A 16519-nucleotide genomic window follows, 5' to 3' on the forward strand; every position below is an offset into this window, starting at 1 on the left:
CTGTCCACAAGTTGCATAGTTCATTTTCCACATAGTGTATACTGACTACCATGATTTCATTTGTTCATCCTTCATTCTTCCTTTTCTGTGCCCTCTTTAGACCCCACTCAAAAAGCAGAAAAGACAAAAAAAGCACACCATCACCACTAACAACAATATAAATAACCTGTGTTTCCATTTCCTGGAATTTGTTTTGATAAATAACATTGTATGCCTTGGGGTTCCTCTCCTACTTGTATCCTTATTTGGTGTATGAATGCCTAAGAATGTATATGTTCTCATGTCCAGTTCTATTTCAGATCTAGTTTCCACGTATGAGAGAAAACACATGCCATTTGTCTCTTTGATCTTGGCTTACCTCACTTAACATGATTTGTTCCAGGTCCATCCATTTCCCTGCAAATAATACAATCATTCTTTCTAATACACAAGCAAAATCCCATTGTGTGTGTGTACCACATCTTTTGGATCCATTGGTCTACTGTAGGGCTTCTGGGCTGTTTTCATACCTTGGCTATTTGAAGGAGGTTATTTTCAATGAAGGAATTCCTTTCTCTTTTTGGACATATGTGGTGGATGGACCCAGTGGGACAGTGAACATGACTGACATGGCCTTGGGTGGGCGGAGCGTCCATTCTCCACCCTGAACATTGCATGTCTTCTTTCTCTAAGACATAGGTGGAGATGATGTAGAACATGTGCATCTCCAGCAATGTGGACAATGTATTTCCGCAACCTCACTTAGAAAAACACTTTCTTCTTCTCCATCGCTTTCCACAGGGCCTCCTTGATTTCCTTGTTCCTTAAACTGTAGATGAGAGGGTTCAGCATGGGAATTACCAGAGAATAGAACACAGACACCACCTTGTCCCTGCTGAATGAGTAACTGGAACTGGGTCGCAGGTACATGAAAAGGGCGGTCCCAAACAACAGGGTCACTACCATCAGGTGCGAGGCACATGTGCTGAAGGCTTTCCACCGACCTTCCACAGAGTGGATCTTCAGGACAGCGGACACTATGTAGCTGTAGGAGACCAGGAGGATGAGAAATGATGTTCCCCCAACAATGACCACCACGAGGAAATTCACCACTTGACTAAAGAAGGTGTTGGAGCAAGAAAGTGCCAAGACTGGAGGGAGGTCACAGAAAAAGTGGTTGATGACATTTGGTCCACAGAAGTGGAGTCGAAATATGGAGATGGCCTGTATCAGGGAGCTCAGGAAGCCACAGACATATGCCCCAGCTACCATCTGCACACAGACATCCTGGGACATGATGGCTGTATACAGAAGGGGGCTAGAGATGGCTGCATAGCGGTCATAGGCCATGGCTGTCAGGAGGATGCACTCAGTCAGACCCATGCCAACAAAGAAAAAAAACTGGGCAGCGCAGCCTAGGAATGATATAGTCTTCCTCTCTCGGAAGAAGTCAATAAGCATCTTAGGAGCCACGCAAGAAGAGTAACAGATGTCAATGAAGGCTAAGTTGCTGAGGAAGAAGTACATCGGTGTGTGCAGACGGGTGTCACCTCTGATCAGAAAGATGAGAGCCACGTTCCAGGCCAGCGTTACAAGATAGATGCCCAGGAAAGTCACAAAGAGTCCAGCTTGGAGTTCTGGATGATCTGCAAATCCCAGGAAGATGAACACGGTCACTGATGAGCTATTCCAGGCCTTATACAAAGACAGGTTTCCCATGGATCACAAGGGCCACAGACAGACCTGGGTTGATAATGACAATCCACATTACAATGCTGGGACATAGCTCAGCGTCAATGTGCTTGCCTAGCAAGTGCCATGTCCTGGGTTTGATCCCCAGTACCAAAAAAGGAAGGACAAAAGCAAACATTAAAAAAAACAACAACAAAAAACCATATTACAAGTGCATGAGAGAGAAGGCAGAGGATTCTCTCCTCCCTCCTCCTTTCCTTTTCCTTCCCCTCTCCCTTTCCTGTTACCTCTCTTCTCTGTCTCTCAGCAATTACAGTCATGGCCTTGAATATTTGAGCAGCAGATTATAGCTGAGAGATTCAGACATTTCAGTATCAACTCATGTCTCCACAGCTCACTGGAAGAGTAGAGAAACTCTGAAACATCCTAGGAATTACCTGTGAGTTGGGCACTGGTGGCTCATGCCTGTAACGTTAGTACTCAGAAGGCTGAGATTCAGAGGATGATAGCTCAGAGACTCCTAGCCAGCAAAGTTTACTAACTCCTTCTTCGAAGTACCCACTAAAACACTTGGCTCAAGTGGTAGAGAAGTTATTCAAGGGATCAGGAACTGAATGTAGTTAGAAATATGGGCAGCAGAAGTCATTCAGATAGAGTCTCAGGTGGAAATGAAGAATATCTTATTTGCAATAGGAGTCAAGGTCTTCTTCACAATACAGTTGCAAAGACCATAGCTGAGTTGGGTCTGTGTGCTGGGGTTTTAAGGATGGTGGAACTGAAGAGGTCTGGGCTTGTATGTCTGTCAGGAATTTCTAGGTGCAATATAGAAGAGGCTGCATGGAGGGTAATGGTTTCTTTTCATTGATTGTGCTGAGGAGTTCTGAAAACAAGATTTATCATTAAAAAGGAAGCAGACATAGTATTGAGAAGAAGTTAAATTCACTTAAGACTGCCACTAAAAAAATCCTTTGATGATATGCACTGGAAATTTCATAGGAGAACATTAACAAAATTAAATATTTCTCCACAAGTATCTCTTCTGAGGGAAAAAAGAAGCATTTACTAGATGATAAGCACTGAACCCTGAATTCCTTTTTTTATTTGTTTGTTTAGAACTTGAAATCAAAAGCTATAAAAAATAAATCTGCTTGAGAAAAAAAATGGAAAAAACCTAAAAAAAGTGGAATACTAAAATTTGGGTAATTTGGATAATTAGCAGGCCAGACATGTGAAGAATGAAAAAATAAAGTTCATATTGTAAACTTGAAAACAAAGCAACAAGTTGCTCATCATCAAGATCATGGGAAAAAGTCCCCCCAAACCCTACAGAAACTGGGGTAAGAGTGGGGGAGTGTTTGTCACCACAGATTCAGAGCTCCAGGTGAGCAGAACAGACTCAAGGCTGGTGGAAGGAGGGCCCATTTTCACTGAATAGACTACTTTGAGATTCTGCTCCCATGCATTTGAGTGCAGTGATCATTGGCCACTCCAGCCATAGCTCAAGTGGCCTTTGTTGAAGCTCGGGCCATAGCTCTGGAGGACACAGTCAGTTAGCTTGATGATGCTCACAGGGGCTATTTGCAAGTGTGTGCAGAATGCAAATGCTGGACTGAACTGTCTAGGAGTTCAGGCAGAAATCTGCCATGGGAGCAGAGCTGCTACAGAGAAGCTCTAGCAAAGCAGTGCCCAGTGGACCCACTGGAGTTGGGTCACTATCCCCAGCATCTCAGAATTTCAGAGATGATGGCAGCCTGCAGCACAGTCCTGGGAAAGTTGCAGGTACCCTATCCAGGAAAACAGCTCCATGGTCTGAGCCTAGAAATACCATGTGGTCCAACTCCCATTTTCCTGCTTATAGCACATGGAATGAATGATGGGTGTGGTCTCTGTTTCTCTTGCTCTTCCAGGTCCTTTCTTTTACTCAAACACAAGTGATTGCTGAAACTGTGGGATTCCCTCTCAAGGAGAGGAGCTAATTTAAAAGGAGGCAAGACTTTTATCCAACAATTGAGATTCAGATGGTAAAATTCAAAGCATCTATCAAATTTAAAAAAAAAGAAGAGGGCTTGGGAGGTTAAATATCTTTTCAAGGTTTAGAAAATATGGAATATGAAATCTATCTAGAGTACAGACCTCCCAAATCATTCTTCAGACACTAACTAATAGCTGGGGGCTATGGTTAATGGCATAGACATTCCTTTAGGAATTTTATTCTTTTAGTTCTTTTCCTGGTTGCAAAGGGTCACATATATTTTCGGAGCTCATCAAAGGACAGTACAGCAGACCAAAATTGGGCTGTAATTCTAAAATCAGGCTCTTTAATGTCTTTAATGTCTTTAATGTCTTTAATGTCAGGTGATCATGATGAGAAAATGTCCATCTTTAGAATGAATTTAGCTTTTAAGAAGACTTTTCTCTGGGCACTGGTGGTTCACGCCTGTAATCCTAGCTACTCAAGAGGCTGAGATCTGAGGATCACAGTTCAAAGCAAGCCAGGCAGGAAAGTCTGTGAAACTCTTAGCTCCAATTAAGCACCAGAAAACCAAAAGTGTTGCTGTGGCTCAAGTGATATAGAGTGCTCACCTTGAGCTGAAGAGCTTAGGGAGAGGCCCAGAGTTCAAGCCCCACGACTGACAAAAAAAAAAAAAGAGAATATTTTTATGTCTGTTTTACCTTAGTCTTCAATAACATGCTGGGTTTGCCTTTCACAGAATTCTGATGCATTGATAACACATTGATAAAGTTAATATGTCAGTTCATATTTTTGAGTCTTTAATGATCAATTACTTATTAGAGAAAACATGAGTTTTCTTACTAATATGATTCCTTTAAGAGATAACTATAGAGAAGTGTCCAGTCTCTAAATATTTAGTTATTAGTGAAACAATGCAAAGGGGAAAACTATTGAAGTATTCAACCAATAAATCAAGAACACAGAATTATCAGAAGTAAAAAACCAGAATTTAGTGTGAATCTTGAATTTCTGTTATATTGAATTTCACTTTTGAACTGGATTAAAAAAGGCTCACATATAGAGAGTTTCAGAAGATTTTGCAAAAACCTAAAATCTGTTAGTTCAACAGTGACACATTCTACTTAAAAACACAAACGCTGATCATGAACACTTCAAAACTAAAAGCTATATGGCGGGCATTCTGAAAAATATATTCCTGAAAAAAAAGAGGAGTTTTTGGTCCATGGGAAGATGTCAAGGAATGTTTAACATTTATTACCAGGGGAAAGAAATGTTTCCTTCTGTAAAAAAAAAAACTAGATTAGTATACAATTCCAAAATAGTCTGAAAATGACAACACTAAAGACATAAAAAGAGCAATGATTGCCCAAACTGAGGGGGAATAAAGGCAGAGGACCCAGGATTGAAACCTTTCTGTATAATACCATAGTGGTGGGAAAATATCATTTTTTATTTGCTTGAACCTGTACAATGCCCAGTGCCAAGAGAGAACCTACCGTAAGCCATACACTTTGGTGGTACTGCTCTAGCAAAGCAGGTTCAGCAAAGTAGGTTCAGTACCGTGTTCCAGGATGCTGATGGTGGAGAGGATATTCAGGGGGTATATGGTAAATCTCTCTAGCTTCTGCTCAGTGTTGCTATGAACGTGAAGCTGCTCTATAAGTAGAGTCGTTCTTCAAAAAGCACCCTCCCAAAAAACCCCACCCGGATTGGGCTGATGTTGAAGGAAAGGCAGATATAATTGAAAGGTATAAGGAGACCAAACAGTCCTTGGCCCTCTACATCCGGTTGCAGGAGGAAGGTACGTCACCAGCGAGATTAATCTTGGCATGATGATAAAAACAAGACGTAGAGATGGCACTTACCTTCTTCCTCTTCTGTCTTCACTGATGTGATGCCTTTTGTGAGCTGTCCTACTTTGGTAAGAGTTTAAACAGATTACAGTCGCTGCATCCTGGGTCCATAGCGTTAATGGCTTTGAGATGTTACTTCAGCCTGTTTATTCAAGGGTCAAAATGACTACTTGGTGCAGAGAAGGTGTGTTTGTGGATAGAGTGATGGAGGGAATGGAGGGAAGGAGGTACAAAGGGAGGAGAGGGGCTGTAAGACTGGTGTCCACTTGTATCTACATTTGGGGTCCGTTTTGAAGGTTTTTCAAAAGGTGTTGGAAGTACACTTAGGGGAGGGTCCTTTCTTTCCCCTCCTTGGAAATGTTTTCTTACATTGGCCCTAGAGGGTGCTTATGAAAGAGGAAAGCATGCATTTTCTAAACTTCAGGGCTTTGTAGTTAATTGCTCTCCGGGGTTGTCTAGAACACAAACCATTATTAATGCTTCCATCTCCACGGCCAGGTCTTTCAACCTCCGGAGGCTAATCAAGGTATCTTTTGGCAACACTTGAGGAAGCAGCTCGTGAGAGTAGAATCTAAGAGCAGGGTGAGCAGTCTGTTTAAGCATGGCCAAGACTACCAGCATGTGAATATAAATTTACCAACCTTCTTCCATTCCTTCATGCAACCTGTTTATCTTGAAGTATGTGGAACAGATGAAAACTTATTGAGACTCTCCCCCATGCTCAGCCCTGTTCATGCTTTGAGATGGATTCCAAAATTTACCTCATTGGGATTCTTTACTTCTTAAGAGTACAAAATATGTCAGGTGCTGTGGCTCACTCCTATAATCCTAGCTACTCAGGAGGCTGAGATCTAAAGATTTGCAGTTCATAGCCAGCCTGGGCAGGAAAGAATGTGATAGTCTTTATTTCTAATTAACCACCAGACAACCAGAAGTACAGCTGTGGTAGAGTGCTAGCCTTTTACAAAAAAGCTCAGGGGGAAAAAAGTTCAGGGACAGCGCCTTGGCCCTGAATCAAGACCAACAAAAGAAAAAAAAGAGTATAAAATATTATTTGCTTTTATGTTCATTTAAGGTTTTAGTCTAGTCATTTTAATGAGATTATTTGAATTCCTTTGAAGCAAAGCCCAGAGAAAAAAAATCTAAGCTTAGTGCTCATTTGCTTTGATTTTTCTTTTTCTTTTTTTCTGTGATAAAAAACATATGACAAAGAAACAACCCTATTAATAAATGGACTAAAGACTTAAAGAGAGACTTCTTAGAAGAAGTAACAATGGCAATAGACACATGAAGAGATGTTCAACATATCTGGCCACAAAATAAATCCAAATCAAAAAACATTGAGATGCCACCTCAATCCAGTTAGAATGGCCATTATCAAGAAAACCTAACAATAATAGATGCTGGTAGTGATGTTTCCAAAAGGGAATACTACTACACTGTTAGTGGGAATGTAAACTTGTTCAACCACTCTGGAAAGCAGTATGAAGTTTCCACAAAATATTAAACATAGAGATTCCCTATGACCCAGCAATCTTACTCTTGGGCATTTATCCAATTTGCCACAAACCAGGCCACACTAAAGTCACTAGCACAATTATGTTCATTTCAGTATTGTTTACCATAGGCAAGATAAAGAATCAACCCAGATATGGATTGATTGAATGGATCAAGAAAAGGTAGTATGTATACACAATGGAATTCTATTCTTCCTGAGAAAGAATGAGATTGTGCCATTCATTAAGAAATGGAAAAACGTGGAAAAATTATATTAAGTGAGGTAAGCCAGACCCAAAGAAACAGGTTGCATGGTTTCCCTCAGTTGTAGTAATTAGAATATGCCTATAAATCTACAAGAAAACACAAGTGAAAGACAAAAAATTATACTTGGAGATGATAAATCAAACAAGACTCTTAACATTCACGCAGTGACACCAAAGGAGGATATTCTTAGGAGAGGATCACAAAGGCTCAATAGCTATAGGCATATGATCATATAAAATGGTGTTTATCTAAATGAACTCCAAGAAATGGAAACAGGGATTTTTCGGTTATCTTTCTTCTGTTGCTGTTTTTGATTTCTGTGTCTTTTGTCTTGTATGCAAGTTTATCTATTTTGGGAGGGTAAGGGGGAGCACAAAAATGGTGGGACAAAGGATCAACAAATGCAGCAGCAGTGATACTCATTAGACCCTATGCTGGAAATGAACCTGGGAGATAGGGAGGCCAGAGGAAAAAACCTGGGAGAAAATGAGGGAAGAGGTGACACTATTCAAAAAGAAATATACATATCACCTGACCTATGTAACTGTAATCCCCTCTGTACATCACCTTTACAATAAAAAATAAAATATGACATGAAATGAAATTCACCATATTTATTCATCAGAGTTCTTTAGACAGACTGCATCAACAGGATGTCTGTGTAGATACACAGATGGAAGAGAGGTGGTATTTAGGGGGAACTGTCTCATGTGATCATGGAGACTGGCTAGACCCACAAAAGCCATCCAGATTCTGGAGAACCAGGGAAGCTGAAGGCTGAAGGCCCTCACAACTGGGAAAATGGTGGCACAGTCTGGTGTGAAGGCCCCAAACCCAGGAGACCCCCTAATGCAATTCCTGGAGTGTAAACATAGAGAACCTGGAGTTATGATACCCAAAGATAGTAGAAGGCTGCCCAGTTGCAGAGGAAAGGGAGACTTACTTCCCCCTGGTTTTGTTCTATTTGGGCCCCAGCTGAGGGCTGAGGGTAGAGGCTGGTACCCACCACACTGGACAGGGGCAGATCTTCCACAAGTTGCTGGATTCCAATCTATTACCCTTGAAAAAATTCTTTTCCAATTCACATATGTTTTAAAAATAACTTTTTATTAGCATGCATTAGTTGTACCGAAGGGGATTTTTGATTGTGACATTCCTGCACATATATCCCAGTCGATCCAATATATTATCTTGCTCTTCTGGTACCCTTTAACCACACAAATTCACACCTGAACAATAGTGCCATTTCGCGGTTGGCTCATGCCTGTTATCCTAACTGCTCCAGTGGCTGAGATCTGAGGATCATGGTTTGAAGCTAGCTGGGGAAAGAAAGCTAGTGAGACTCTTATGTCAGAAAAGCCAGAAGTGGTGCTATGATTCAAGTGGTAGTGTGCTAGCCTTGAGCAAAAGAGCTCTGGGACAGAACCCAAGCCTGAGTTCAAGACCCAGGACTGACATACACACACACACACACACACACACACACACACACACACACAGGACAACACCATTTTATACATTTTTCTGGAGCTCTTCAGCTCAAGGCAAGTGCTCTACCACTTGAGTCACAGTGCCACTTCCTCGGGTAGTTAATTGGAGATAAGAGTCTCACAGATTTTCCTGCCTGGGCTGGCTTTGAACCACGATCCTAGATCTCAGTTTCCTGAGTAGCTAGGATTACAGGTGTGAGCTACCAGCACCCAGCTATTTTATACATTTTTAAAGTCACATTTAAGTAATGTGAAGCATACTTACACTGTCATATTGCAGATTTGCTTTGCTACATTTTATCTATTTTTATTTTTATTTTTGTCAGTTGTGGGGCTTGAACTCTGGGCCTGGGCACTGTCCCGCAGCTCTTCAGCTCAAGGCGAGCACTCTACCACTTGAGCCACAGTGCTACTTCTGGTTTTCTGAGTAGTTTATTAGAGATAGGAGTCTCACAGACTTTCTTGCCTGGGCTGGCTTTGAACCTCGATTCTCAGATATCAGCCTCCTGAGTAGCTAGGATTATGGGCTTGAGCCACTGGTGTCTGACATGCTTTGTTACTTTTTATCTTTTATTCTATGAAAGAGGGTCTTATTAATAGAACCCAAGCTGGCTTTGAGCTTGTAATTCTTCTGTTTCTGCCTTCCAGGTATTGGAGACCACAGGCGTGCACTACCATTCCCAACCCTGCTTTGATACTTTTTGGTGTCCTGTTTAATCAGACTTTATTTTTTTCAAGTTCTTTATTGTGATTAAGCATAATTTCACAGTATTATGGGATAGTGATGCTTAGTTAAAGTCACAAACACATTCTAATTTTCATAGGGCAAATTGTCTATCTTAGTCTATAAAGTTTATGAATTCTATGGGCTTTGACAATACAGTTATTTCTTCCACATCAGGTGATATGTACATTCTTCTCCTTTTGCATAGTGACAGCTGTTCCCTCTTTCCCACTCATTCCTTCCCTCCCATCGCTGCCATTGTGTAGCTTAGTTTGTTTTGATCAATGTCCAGTGCAGCTGATGGGTCCCATTGTACCCCTGATTCCCTCTAGTTCTGTGTCCTCCTCTTAGTTTCCCCCTGGTATGCACATATATGCCATATATGTGATCAGAAGCATGGGGTATTTAGTAGTGATTCGACCAGACGAGTGGAGGTTCTTTGTTTCTTAAGTCTTGTTAACTTTGTTGTATCGCCTTACGTTTTAGATTTAACATTCACTTATCAGGGAGACCATGTGCCATTTGTCTCTTTGCTCTTGGCTTACCTCACTCAACATGATATCTTCTAGCTCCATCCATTTCCCTGCAAATGTCATTGTTTTGTCCTTCCTAATAGCTGCATAATATTCCATTGTGTATAGATACCACAATTTTTGGATCAATTCATCTGTGCTGGGGCATCTGGGTTGTTTCCATATCCTAGCTATTGTGAACAGTGCTGCAGTGAACATGGAGGTGCAGGTGTCCTTGTATATTGGTTCCTGTTGTTCAGGAAAGATGCCTAGGAGTGGTATGGCTGGGTCATAGGGGAGGTCAATCTTTAGCTTTTTGAGGACCCTCCAGACTGCTTTCCAAAGTGGTTGTATAAGTGTACATTCCCACCAGCAGTGTAATAGGGTTCCTCTTTCTCCACATCCCCTACAGCATTTGTTGTTGACTGACTTTAGGATGTGGGCCATTCTGACTGGGGTAAGGTGCTATCTCAGGGTTGTCTTTATGTGCGTTTCCTTTACAACCAGGTATGGTGAACATTTCCTGTGTTTCTTTGTTATTTTTTTTTGTGTGTGTGTGTGTGTCTGGTCGTGGGGCCTGAACTCTGGGCCTGGGCGCTGTCCCTCAGCTCTTCAGCTCAAGGCTACCACTCTACACCTTGAGCCACAGCGCCACTTCTGGCTTTTTTCTTTTTGCTTATGTGGTGCTGAGGAATCAAACCCAGGGCCTCATGCATGCAAGGCAAACGCTCTACCACTGAGCCACCTTCCCAGCCCCTCTTTGTCATTTTTATCTCTTCTTCTGTGAAGTCTCTCTTTCCTTCCCTTGCCCATTTAGTAATTGGTTTGTTGGGTTTGGGAGGGATTAGTTTCTTGAGTTCCCTGTATATACTGGATATTAACCCCTTGTCTGATATATTGCTGGTAAATATTTTTTCGCAGTTAGTTGGTTGTCTTAGAAAGACAAGCTAGAAGCTTGGTTGCTATGTATTTAGCTGTGCAGAAGCTTTTTATTTTAAGGTAGTCCCATTTGTCTAGTCTTTCTCCAATTTGTTGTGACTCTGGAACTCTGTTCAGGAAGTTCCTGCCTGTGCCTATAAGTTCAAGTGTCTCTCCTACTCTGTCCTGCAGTAGTTTCAGAGTTTCAGGTTTGATGTTAAGGTCTTTAATCCATTTTGAGTTGATGTTGGTGCATGGTGATAGGCTGGGGTCCACTTTTAGTTTTCTGCATGTGGCCACTCAGTTTTCCCAGCACCAGCGGTTGAAGAGGCTGTGCTTCTTCCACTGGACGTCTTTGGTTCCTTTGTCAAATATCAGCTGACTATAGGCATGTGGTTTTATTTCTGGATCTCCTATTCTATTCCACTGGTCTTTGGGTCTGTTTTTGTGCCAGTACCATGCTGTCTTTGTTATTATGGCTCTATGGTAGAGTTTGAAGTCCGGCATCGAGATCCCTCCCAAGTTGTCTTTTTTACCGAGAATTGTTTTGGCTATTCTAAGTCCTTTGTTGTTCCATATGTAATTTTGGACTGTTTTCTGTATTTCAGTGATGTATGTCATTGGGATTTTAATAGGAATTGCATTGAATTTGTATATTAATTTTGGCACTATTGCCATTTTCACTATATTAAGTCTGCCTATCCTAGAGCATGGAAGGTCTTTCCATTTCCTGGAGTCTTCTGTATTTTCTTTCTTTCAGTTTTTATAGTTTTCATTAAATAGTTCTTTTACATCTTTGGTTAGGTTAATTCCTAAATATTTTATTTTTTGGGGTTGTTTCATTTATTTCCCTTTCTGCTTGTACATTGTTGGTATACAGAAGGCGGCTGATTTTTGTGGGTTAATTTTGTATCCTGCTACTTTGCCGAAGTGGTTTATAAGTTCTGAGTCTGGGGATGGAGTTTTTGGGATCATGGAGGTATAGTACCATGCCATCTGTGAAAAGAGATAGTTTAACTTCTTCCTTCCCTATGCGGATCCCTTTAATGTCAGACTTTATTCTTTAAGGTAAAAGTATGAAGAGTTTATAGTTATCTGGGTAGATTTAATAGGAGGGAACTCTTATCATTTCAGATTTCTTATAAAGGGGCAACATTGATCAAGATATACTGTATTAATAAACTGCTTTCTTATATGGCAACTCCTTTGTTCAACTACTTAAATATAATACAAAGTGAATAAAAGTAGTATTGCAAAAAATATTCTTTTTAAAAATTTTTTTGGGTCTGGTCATGAGGCCTGAACTCTGGGCCTGGGCGCTGTCCAAGAATTCCAGATGCTCTAAAAGTCTGGTGCTTTAAATCAGTGTTTGTCTTTCTCACATATAGAAAAAGAGTTACTATGTTTCAAGGAAATTAAGTTAGCAATCCCCAGTCTGTAAAGAAAAAGGGCATACATGAAAAAATATCTTCTCTATGAAGGAATACAGTTAACTGAGATTCTTGCTACAAGATAACAGAGTTAATTTAGGGAAATTTAGTGACTGAAATCACTGCAAACAAAGAGGTCAATAATTCCCCAAATCAACTATAAACTTATATCAGGTAAGAAATAAAGTAATCGAAGAGATCTTGAGGCTGAATGAGGCCAACCAACTCTGAATGAATTCTGATACTTAATTAAGACCTGGGAAATTCACACAGTAAACTTGGTGATTGAATTCTATATATTGTCCTAGAAAAAGATAATAAGCAAGGGTAACTATGGATTTTATCTGTGACACCAATTCTGATTATGGTCATAATAACTATAAGCAAAGTAACTTAGAAAATCCTAAGAAATGCAGGGTGCCGTAAGCTCATGTCTATAATCCTAGCTACTTAGGAGGCTGAGATCTGAGGATCACAGTTCAAAGCCAGCCCCGGCAAGGAAAGTCCGTGAGACTCTTATCTCCAATAAACCACTAGAAAACCGGAAGTAGCACTGTGGCTCAAGCGGTAGAGCATTTGCCTTGAGCTGAAGAGCGCAGGGACAGCGCCCAAGCCCAGAGTTCAAGCCCCACGACCCACCAAAAGAAAAAAAAAAAGAAAATCCTAAAAATAAAGAGCGAACTATTGGGGTTGGAGGCATGGTTCAGTTAGTAGAGAGCTAGCGAATGAAGGAAAACATCAGGTACCAAGTTTGAGCTCTATTCTCAGACCTATATAAAGGAGGAAACTATAGTTGGGCCCTACTGGTTCACTCCTTTAATTATTCAGGAGACTGAAAACTGAGTCCGAAACAAGCCTGGGCAGAAAAGTCAATGAGACTCTTATCTCCACTTAACCACCAAAAGCCAGAAGTTGAGCTGTGGGTCAACTAGTTGAGCCCAAACTTAAGCAAAAAAGCCAACCAAGAGCATGAGACCCTGAGTTCAAGCCCCAATACTGGGACACACACACACACATGCACACACACACACACACACACACACACACACACACACACACACACGATGTAAACTATAAATCAGAAATATTTGAGCTAAACAGATTATGAGGTTTATTAGTTTGGGTTCTTTATGTCTTGCGCTCTCTCTCTCTCTCTCTCTCTCTCTCTCTCTCTCTCTCTTTCTCTCTCTCTCTGTGAGAGGGTACTTCCACTAAAGGGCTTTTAAAATAGAAGGTTGCATTTTATTGCAAAAAGAAGTGTTTTTGAGTGACACTGTCCAAAAAGAAATGACTCTTTACCTGACTCATGTAACTGTGACCCCTCTCTACCTCACCTTTGTAACTTTTAAAAAAAATAGAAGTGTTCTTGGACCCAGATCAGGGAAGACTCAGAAGGGAATGAATGAGGTAGGGGACTGAAAAAAAAAGGACTCTGGTAGGGATAGTTAGGCTATTTCCCTGTCACCCAAGAGAATAATTAGTGCTCAGACAAGTTTAGCTGTAATGATTTAGAGTGCGTGTTGGAGTGTGGCCTTTTTGGCTGGCTACCTCAGCCTATTACAATAATGAGCTCCCATAGGTCATTTGGGAGACTTGGTAACAATAGATCAGCCATCCCAGAAGCAGGCATGACTTTATACATAAGGCCAATGTATATGCATGCACAGGAATAAAATATATCAGTGGAACTGGAGGCCAAGCACAAGCCAAGTGGGAAGTGAAGATAAAATGAGGTTTGTAGAAGATACTATAGGAGCAAAGCAACCAATATTTTCCTCTTGTAGCACAAAAAACAATCTCAGGACCCTTTTGTCTAAAATAATTGTAAGTCTAACTCTTTCCCTCCCAACTCATTCACACAGAAAATGACAGCTCTCAGGTTTTGGTCTATTACCCTTTTTATCTGTTGAAGAGAGAGTGTATAAATCAACTGGTTAGAACAGTACCTGATATAAAAAGCATGCTAAATATGTATTCTTGATTATAGTAGTATATTCTGCGTGTCATTATATTATGATTGCAGTTTGTAATTATTATGTGCCTATTATAGTAGGGATAGGCCCAATGTAACAACTCATAAGCCAAATACTGCTGAACTCTGAGGAGGAGTGAAAAAAATTAACTGCTTCAATAAATATTTATTGGATACCTCATTGGATACCAGACATTGTAGGCATTACAATAAGAAACGCTGAGCTCATTTCCTTTTTTGGTGGGTGTCATTGACGGATATACTGAGAGGTAGTTCTTGTTATTCCCGGTTTGACATCAGGGACAATAGGCTGTCTTTCTTACTTATTTTGTGTGCCAGTCTTGGGGCTTAAGTTCTGGGTCTGGGCACTGTTCCTCAGATTTTGTGCTCAAGGTTAGTGTTCTACCACCTGAGCCACAGCTCTACTTCCAACTTTTTCATGGTTAATTGGAGATAAGAGTTTCACAGACTTTCCTGCCCATGCTGGCTTTGAACCACCATCTTCAGCTTCCTGAGTTGCTAGGATTACAGGCGTGAGCCACTAGTGCTCAGCCTATCTTTCATAATCACCACGGCTAAAAGTTTTCAGAACAGTAATCTGATCTGGTCTGATGACATCAAAGTTGACTGTCAGTAGTTACTGTCATTAAATATTTAACAAACCCTTTTTCCTCCTAGATTTTTTTGGCCAGGAAATAATTTCTGTTAGCCTTTCGAAGTTTGTTGTCACTTTAACTTGGCTTCTATGTTTAAAGTTGGAAAGGGAGCATGGAATTCATCTGATTTCATCATTCCATTTTACGCTTGATAAAGCGAAGTTCTGGGAGGGCGAAGGAGCTTTTCCACGGCCACTGGCAATGAGGAAAGGAGTCAAAAACCAAAAACCCAATTATTCAGCTCCCACTTTCTATTCTAGTACACAGAAACTCTTTTGGTGAACAAGGTATATAGAACACACTAACTTTAAATAGTTCCAATGGATTATTTCTGATGATTTGTTCTGAGAAGATTTTGCTAGAAATTAATTGGAATTGTAACTGGAGGCTCACTGTCTGTAGGATCTTCCAGGAAGTTTCCCTTGTTGGACTAATAAACACACAATCTCTCTGGCCACAGGATTACTTTCTCTGTCGCTGTCTCTGTCTCTGTCTCTGTCTCTGTCTGTCTGTCTCTCTCTCTCTTATGCAGGACGCAAGTCTATGGCTGTAGTGGCTATAGGAAGGAACAACACTTCTGTGACCAAGTTTATCTTGCTGGGTTTTACAGATAATCCCCAAATGAAGGTTTTCCTATTTGCATTATTTCTGGGGATCTACCTCCTAACCCTAATTTGGAACCTGACCCTCATCGCTTTGATCAGGATGGACCCCCACCTTCACACTCCCATGTACTTCTTCCTCAGAAACTTGTCCTTCATAGACATTTGCTATGTCTCCTCCACCACCCCCAAGATGCTCTCTGTCATCATCACAGAGCAGACAACCATTTCCTTGCTTGGCTGCGCCATGCAGTACTTTGTGTTCTGTGGCATGGGGCTGACTGAATGCTTTCTCTTGGCAGCCATGGCTTACGACCGGTATGCTGCAATCTGCAACCCGCTGCTCTACACTGCCCTCATTTCCCACACTCTTTGTTTAAGGATGGTGGCAGGTGCCTATGTGGGCGGATTCCTTAGTTCTCTGGTTGAAACCTGCTCCATCTATCAGAATGACTTCTGTGGGCCCAACGTGATCAACCACTTCTTTTGCGATCTTCCTCCAATCTTGGCTTTGTCCTGTTCGGACACCTTCACTAGTCAGGTGTTGTGCTTCATTCTGGGTTGTATCGATGGGGTGGTGTCTGTGCTTATCATCCTCATCTCTTATGGTTACATTGTGGCTGCTGTCCTGAAGATCAGCTCAGCTGAAGGTAGGACCAAGGCCTTCAGCACCTGTGCCTCTCATCTGACTACTGTGACCCTCTTCTATGGCTCTGGTCTCTTCATGTACATGCGGCCTCGTTCCAGCTACTCCTTGAACCGGGACAAGGTGGTGTCCATTTTCTATGCGGTGGTGATCCCTATGATGAATCCTGTCATCTACAGTCTTAGGAATAAGGAGATTAAAAATGCCATAAGGAAAGTTATGGAAAGGGACTTTCATGTTTCTGAATCCAAGCTGTGTCTTCAGGGAAGCAACGCGTTGTGTAGACATGCATGTGGTTTCAGATGA

The 16519-nt window shown here is 41.2% G+C and overlaps 2 protein-coding genes across 2 annotated transcripts; one reads left to right on the forward strand and one right to left on the reverse strand.

The window, feature by feature from the left end:
• Window positions 1-290: 290 nt before the first annotated feature.
• Window positions 291-1698, reverse strand: Or5a1 (olfactory receptor family 5 subfamily A member 1). Its single transcript, XM_070032877.1, has 2 exons — window positions 754-1698; window positions 291-341 (listed from the first exon to the last, which is right to left on the reverse strand). Exons 1-2 carry the CDS (start codon window positions 1696-1698, stop codon window positions 291-293), a joined length of 996 nt encoding a protein of 331 aa, XP_069888978.1.
• Window positions 1699-3314: 1616 nt separating this feature from the next.
• On the forward strand, window positions 3315-16519 carry LOC138834110 (olfactory receptor 5A2-like). Its single transcript, XM_070032878.1, has 3 exons — window positions 3315-3450; window positions 5373-5447; window positions 15498-16519. The coding sequence occupies exons 1-3, from the start codon at window positions 3315-3317 to the stop codon at window positions 16517-16519; spliced, it is 1233 nt and encodes a 410-aa protein (XP_069888979.1).

Source organism: Dipodomys merriami, unplaced genomic scaffold (genome assembly GCF_024711535.1).
Source record: "Dipodomys merriami isolate MVZ:Mamm:240054 unplaced genomic scaffold, mDipMer1.0.p SCAF_21, whole genome shotgun sequence".
Lineage (NCBI taxonomy): Eukaryota > Metazoa > Chordata > Mammalia > Rodentia > Heteromyidae > Dipodomys > Dipodomys merriami.